At 37.1% G+C, this 8,056-nt stretch overlaps 1 protein-coding gene across 1 annotated transcript; it reads left to right on the top strand.

The window, feature by feature from the left end:
- Positions 1-6,881: 6,881 nt before the first annotated feature.
- On the top strand, positions 6,882-7,794 carry LOC124295170 (forkhead box protein P2-like). Its single transcript, XM_046744059.1, has 2 exons — positions 6,882-7,580; positions 7,738-7,794. Exons 1-2 carry the CDS (start codon positions 6,882-6,884, stop codon positions 7,792-7,794), a joined length of 756 nt encoding a protein of 251 aa, XP_046600015.1.
- The last annotated feature ends 262 nt before the right edge of the window (positions 7,795-8,056 follow it).

Below are 8,056 nucleotides of genomic sequence, written 5' to 3'. Positions count from 1 at the left end.
TACGAAACGCGGATTTAGACTTCGGTGAGAAATCAATCATGAGTTTTTGGAGAAATGTAAGTCTTACTGAAACAGAAGACTCATTGCCTATGCTCCTCTAGTCACAAAACTAGTTGACAGTTTATTAAGTTTACCCCACCCCAGTGCAAATATATAACGGGTGTTTTCTAAAATAAACAACATAAAAGCTGATCTACGTAATAGTCTAGGTACAAAGGCATTGGAAGATTGTTTACATACAAAAAGACAATTACGTGATTGTAACTGTTACGACTTTTCTATAAACGATACCCTACGAAGTAAGTTTAACAATAACCTGTACAATGCTTAGTATGTGTGAATATAGAAAGTGTTCTTCCTCTTCGAGACACAAATTTGTAAGAATGTCTGTAAGTGTTTACATTTTGGAATCTTACGCTTCTTGGTGCGAAGCTCGTAAGACAGTCAATGACCGTCTAATATTGAAATGCGGATATGCATCATCAATATTAATATTAATCACGAGGCAATTTTCATTTTGTGAAACGTATATAATTTTTGAACTACTGGTAAATTCGAAAAATTAACGACGGAGCCAGGAATCGAACCTGGTATCTAGCGATGCTTTACCGGAGCCTTACTCCACTAGACCACATTAGGGCGGCTAGGTGGTCTAGTGGAGTAAGGCTCCGGTAAAGCATCGCTAGATACCAGGTTCGATTCCTGGCTCCGTCGTTAATTTTTCGAATTTACCAGTAGTTCAAAAATTATATACGTTTCACAATGCTTAGTCTTAGATTATAAGGTGATAAAAGAAAAAGTATGGACAGTGCAATCCTATTATGTAGTAGGTAGTGTTAATAATAGAATTTCACTAATCGAAGTCTTAAGATGTTTTCATAATTCAAATTATGATTATGTTGCATAACCAAATTTTAGTTTTTCTTATTGGTAATTAAAAAAGCTTGTTCTTGAGCTCATATATTGTAATAAATATATAATATATCTCTATACTAATAAGAAAAAAGACAATATTAATGTGATAATTCAAATCTACCGCTTATTCGTAGAGGTCGCTACCGTTTTCTGTGAAGGGGACCTGGCAGCGCTGCCCGTTGATGCCAACAGCGTTCGCTACATGCGGCTTCTGACCAAGACTAGAATAAAACATCGCTACAACCAAAACCGTCTTTTTCAGGAATTGTTCTTTTATTGTTCGCCTAGTGTTGCACAATATTCGCTGAAATATCGATATTATCAATCTATTGCTGGTCGAATATCGATACATAAAATCGATAAATACGTTACCTGCAAAAACAATTTTGAATCTGTTTCGGTTTTAGTTATTTATTTGTACGTACATATAACATTCTACCATGCAAAAATTGAGTTGCACTCATGACTATGCACAAAAAATTTTTTAAAATCAAAAGACACTTTGCCAATATTCTAAAGTCAAAGTAGTTAGGAATAATAACTCTTGAAAATTTTGTGGTGTGAGTCTCGTTCTTTTGTCTGTTAAAATAAGAGATGCTCGAGAGAAGAGCCGTTCAGACGGGGCTCATGTAGCAACAATTGTTAAAAATTTTAAGCCAATTTTAGACAGATTGGATTTTGACTGCTCATTCCAAAATTGAATGGGATTCTCTTTACGAGAAATACAAGGCTGAGACAAATAAAAGCTGAGTTCGATAGGAATTAGTTTTTTTGTATTTTTGAGATTTGTTTTAGCTTGATGAGTTGCTTTCACTTTAGAGCGAGGTTTGTCATCTAACCTCCAAGAGTCGTTTGTATGCTCTGTTTCGTGAGATATCTGTTGTGTGACAATATCATCTTGATTAGATTCACCTTTCTCAATTATATTCATATTTATAGTGTCTGATATCTTGTTTATTGCTTTAGAAACATTTTCAGTAAAATACATCTTTTTGTATCTCGGAACAAGAATTGTTGTTGAGTGCAGTATTGGGTTAAACTTCATATCCTTAAAACACCTGTCAAATTCTGTTGAAATCAACGTTTTCAGAGATTGACTTTCTATAGCACTTTTCTCAATACAATCCAATTGATTCTTCATGTTTCTAACTAATGGTAGAATTTTACTAGCAGTGACGTATTTTTCACCTGACACAATAACCGTTGCATCTTTCCGAGGTTTTAATAGGTTAATCATCTCTGCGACACTATTTATTTCTTCACCCATAACTGCCATGGCTTAGGGATCGTATTGGAGGCCATTTCTATGAATATATTTGCAATGTGATCAGATAATAACACACATCTTTCAAGCATATCTAATGTTGTGTTCCATCTGGTTTTATTACTTTGAATCAACTTGACTGGAGATTTCATTCTAAACTTATCGCTTGCAGCGACTGAATGGCGAAAGAACGTTACTTTGATTTGACTCTAGTTATACTTCCCGGTACATCTTTGTTGCGAGACTCTTTTTTATCTTCAAAAATCTTCTCTTGAACTAGATTCAGAGTATGTGCAAAACAAGGTAGCTGTTTATCAGTCGCAAACAAATCTTTAGCAATTTTGACAATATTAGAAGCATTATCAGTTACGATAACTGAATTCTTAGGTTTTGATATACTCCAATCTATTTATAACTGTCAGCCAATTTTCAAAATTGTGCGAATTATGATTGTCGTTTAATTCCAATACACTAACCATGAATGATTTCATTTCATTGCTCTCAATGAAGTGAGTTGTTGAACCTAAATAGCGTCTTGTATTTTAGTATCTGCCCATATATCTGTTGTGAATGATATGTGATCTATTTCGGAAAATTTCTTTCTGATGTTCTCTTTTAACAGCTGATATTTTATAGACATCTTCTCTGTTATATAATTCCTATTCAGAATTTTATGGAGTAGAGCTATGAAATTTACAAATGTCTTAAAAACATCATTTCCTACACAATTGTATGGCATCATATGCTTAGCTATCACGAACAATAACCTATTTGTTGTTCCTGTATATTTTACTCGTCCTTCTGTAGACGTGGAAATATATGAAATAAGATAATTATTAGAGGCGTACTATTTCAAATAAACTACGGAAAATGAAAGAAAATTATATTTGAAAAATTGTATAGTTTCACCAAAATTCTGCGGAAATTCGGATATCAAATAACTATTAATTATCTGCATCAATGTATCTAAATTTGAATTTTTAGAGACACCAATATACTTCGAAAAGTTCTGAGAAATAAGTTGAAAATACTGTTTTATATCGATATTATCGTAAATTTAGAAACGGGTAATGAATCTTATCTCCGAATCTTCGTTGATTGGATAGGACAGAATCAATTCTTCAATGAGTTTCTATATTCTTTACAACTTTTGTGTCATTTGAACAATTTCCAGTTTTGATAATGCCGATTGCATCGACATCTGTATATTTTTTCAATTTTTTAATAGGACTTTCTCCTTTGTTAGCAAAACCCTTTAAGTAGTTATCGCTTCTTTTCTTATTTGAATCTTCGAACATTTTTACAAGACTGATCTATATTCTCAGCATTTTTTAGACTGGTGGTGGAAGTCGTGGTTTTCTCTTTGTCTGTCTTATAATGAATCTCTGGGTGTGTACTATTGAAATGTGAATTTACATTCCTTGTATTATTCGCACATTTTATGATTTTGTCATACAACTTGCATTCTGAATTAATACCGTCTGTATTCCGTATAAAAAATTTCCACACTTCGCTCTTCAACTTGACTACTGAATACAAAAAGTAATTTGATTAGGTAACTAGATTCTAAATATATCATCTCAATTCCGTGTGATTTTTAAAAAATACACAAATTTCATCTTTCAATCGAATTATTACTAATAATAATCATTGTGATCAGTAAATTTCAGGCTGAGAAGAAATGTGCGCATACTATTACGACTTACGATTTCATTGCAGCCCGTATGAAAATACCTTGTAGAAGACTAACTCGAAAAGAGTAGTTTGCCAAAAATTATATAACCTGCAATTGAATACAGTTTTCGTGACTAAATTCAATAAATCTTATTGATGATATGCGATACACAGCTACTTAGAAGCTTTGTCGATCGATTTATTTTGAAGTAGTCTAGAGTAAACACACAATAAGTAATAGCCAACATTACTTACAATAGGAATTTATTTTTGTTATCAGCATTTTATTGTGGATTTACAGTTAATAACACCCAGCGAATAAACGAACCGCGATAATGAGCGGAATGCTTTTCTCTCTCTTCCTCGAGTGAGTTATTCTGTATATTTGTATCCGATGCCTATTTCAGCCGGTCAGTATGGTAAGTTATAGGCCAGCCCTGTGTATTCATACAGGGTGAGTCAGTTAAAACGGCCAGAATGGGAGGAGCTCAGTTGACGGATCAGGCCGTACCTCTTAGCCAATCTGGAGCGAGTCAATTGAAACACCGAGAATGGGAGGAGCTTTGTTGACGGATTAGGCCGTAGCCCGCGTGTTGATATCAAAGTCCGCAGTCTGCCTACAGGTATTCAGTGGTAATACGAAATAAAGTCACGATATGACAACAAGTGAGGGATCATAATAAGAGTTTATTAGCCATTGAATTGTATCATTGCAGAAAGTGTTCGAACTGCTCCCCTTTCTTTTCAATACATAGATGCAGTCGGTTTTGCATGGACTGTCGCACGGCTTGTAATGTCGCCGGAGTGATCGAGCGACATGCTGCGGTAATTCTATTTTTCAAATCCTCCAAGTTTAGAGGTTGAGTTTTATAAACCTTGCTTTTAACGTATCCCCAGAGGAAGAAATCCAGTGGGGTAAGATCTGGAGATCTTGCTAGCCACGGCTTAATGCTGCCTCTCCCAATCCATCGCTGTGGAAAAGTGGCTTTAAACAAGGAAAATAATTTTTACATCGACATTTCTGAAACTACGTCTAGTTGAATGTCTAATAAATCAATCATGCTATTCAAATGATCTCGAACAAATCTCGCATAATGCGGTGGCGCACCATCATGCTGGAACCACATCTGCAGGCGGATATGCAGGGGTACATCTTCTAGCAGTTGAGGCAGGATATTCCGTAAAAAATCAAGGTATCGAGCACCTGTTAGATGCCCATCGAAAAATAGGGTCCTATAATGTAGTCCCTTATGATCCCGGCCCAAACATTTACACCCCACTGATTTTGAAATGCAGTTTGTCGCATCCAGTGAAGATTTTCTGGGGACCAATAGTGCATATTATGCCTATTTACTATTCCAGTGTTATTAAAACGCGATTGATCCGAAAACAAAATTAATTCTAAAGAAATATCATTCGCAAATAGTAATTGGTCCGAAAGCCAATGGCAAAAAACCATTCTATTCATGTAATCATCTCCATGCAGTTCGTGCACAAGATTAACGTGGTACGGATGAAATTTATGTCTTCTTATAATTCTTGACACGGATGATTGGCTAATGTCAACGATATCGCGACATTAACATAAACAAGTAGCATATCCGCATATTCACTGACACTATAAGGGGCCATCTCCATGTACGTCAGATACGTTCGATTCCTCTGATCACACTGATTAAACTATGCTTTGCTAGGCCGATGAGTAAAAATGACATTCATATGCCAACACAAACCTAAATGTTGACATTTCGTACTGTCGTCTTTTCTTTGTTGTCATACGTGATTATTGTTTCTTATCCATAGTGGTGACATGCATGTAGATTTCGAACCTTACTTCAATAATAACACTAATGACTTTTCGACGCTATGCTAAACATATGCCAGATTGGCTGAGGGCTACGGCCTAATCCGTCGACAAACCTCCTCCCATTCTCGCCGTTTCAATTGACTCGCTCCAGATTGGCTAAGAGGTACGGCCTGATCCGTCAACTGAGCTCCTCCCATTCTGATCGTTTTAACTGACTCACCCTGTATATCCATATTAGACGCCCGACTAACTAGACTCACGAGTTCGCATGATTTTGATACACTCTTATTAAAATTGCAGTAAAAATATCGATATTACTGATCATCGAGTACGTAAATATCGCTGAAAAATATAGATGTTGTTACAAAGGGTGAAATCACCCGTCTTACCCCCTTTTAATGATCTAGTAACAATCATAGATAAGCGAAGTTTATAAACGTCTCATGTCTTGTAATGAATAGTCCTGTTTCAGACTCTGAACCGAAAACACGTACCTTGCCATTAAAACATTTCCTCAACATTTTATTTTCGCTTTTAATTGATTCTCTAAATAAGCTCGCGAACCTGCATTTTTCCGTAACGTATTAAAATGTTACAATATTTAGATCTCTAGTTATCGATATCAGTAAATATCGATATAAATCGTGCAACACTATCTTTCCCACTAGTTTTCTTCCTCTCTTGCTACCCCCCCCCCCCCCCCCCCCCCCCACCCCCCAATTTCTTCGATTATCTTGTTTCTGTAATTTTATGATTTAATCCTGATATTACCTAATGTTAAGATTTAGTGACCCTTGAGTTTTCTTAAAAATGTGGAAGGATTCGTCGGAGAGGGTCATAGACTTTGACCATGCGTGGTTGCATGTTTATATATTGTTACAAAGGGTGAAATCACCCGTTTTGCCCCTCTTTAATGATCAAGTAGTCAGCATAGATAAAAGACGTTTATAAACCTCTTATGTCTTTCAAAAGAATAAGGTTGCTGCGTCAACCAACATTATTGCAAAAACAGTCTTGTTTCAGACTTTAAACGAGAAACACATATCTTGCATTAAAGCATTTTCACAACATTTTATTCACGCTCTTGATTTCTTTTGACTTGATAATTAAACTTGCGGATCCATATTTATTTTCCGTAACGTCAAAGTACGTTACATTGGTGTCAGAAGCGGGATCTTGAGTTTCTTTTCAATTAAGTCGATTCAGTGCGTGAAATAAACTATGAGCAACAGTCGTTTGACGCGCTCACGTCGAAGGGAAAGTGGCGGAGAAGAACCTTTCGTTATGGAGAATCCGCGGGTCCCTGAAACGATTCCATCACCTTCAGTGGACCCTCGTCCAATTCCTTCGACAATCTCTCAAATTGATCTACTGAAGATCATGTCTCAACAACAAGAAGCCGCTGAGCGCCAACAACAGCAACTTCTTCAGCTGTTTCTTGATCAGTTGGAGCAGCGAAAAAGAGAACAGGAACAACGAAAAAGAGAACTTGCCTCTCAGTTGGAGCAGCGAAAAAGAGAACAGGAACAACGAGAAAGAGAACTTGCCTCTCAGTTGGAGCAGCGAAAAAGAGAACAAGAACAACGAGAAAGGGAAATTGCCTCTCAGTTGGAGCAGCGCAGGCTTGATAGAGAAGCTCAAGAGCGATCCGAGACTAGTCTGCACGAACTGTTCCGGACGACTGTGGCAGCTCTTCAGGCTGTTCATCAGGTGAACGGCTCAGGAGAACCGGCTGTCACCCCACGAGGTTCCAGAGTCGTTACTCCGCTTCCCTCTTCTGTTCCCTCTTCTGTTCCCGTTCCCGCTGTTCGACAGGTCCAACATCCAGGACAGTTCCAGGATGTACGAGACTCAAGGTCTGCGCCTTTTATTAGGGGAATAGATGAATCCCCAATTGGTAGAGTAACAGTTAATAATGAGGTTGGCTTTTCCGAGCCTTTGCCTCACGTTCAACCTCGTTATTCCCATTTAAGCCAATTAAATAATACAAGATTTCCTGGAGTTGCTTCTCAAATTAACGAGAAACCTTTTTATCCTTTAAAACCGCCAATTTTTGATGAAAAGATTCCATGGGCAGATTATGAACGCCAGTTTAATACGATTGCAAAACATAACCAGTGGGACTCCGCCATGAGGGCCCACAGTCTTGCCTCTTGTCTTCGAACGCCGGCTTTGAATGTTTTAACGGCATTGTCTGAGGAAGAAATTTCCGACTATGAAAAACTTAGCTCCACGCTTAAATTAAGATATGGAAATGACCACTTGACAAAACTGTACACAGCTCAATTACGGACTAGAAGACAAGGACGAGACGAAGACCTCGCGTCTCTCAGTCAAGATATTGAACGGCTTTCTCGTATATCTTTGCCAGATCACGAGTCGTCTCGTAATTTATT

Source organism: Neodiprion lecontei, chromosome 6 (assembly GCF_021901455.1).
Source record: "Neodiprion lecontei isolate iyNeoLeco1 chromosome 6, iyNeoLeco1.1, whole genome shotgun sequence".
NCBI lineage: Eukaryota > Metazoa > Arthropoda > Insecta > Hymenoptera > Diprionidae > Neodiprion > Neodiprion lecontei.
The sequence above is the reverse complement of the archived record's forward strand: the minus strand, read 5'-3'. Positions and strand labels throughout refer to the sequence as shown.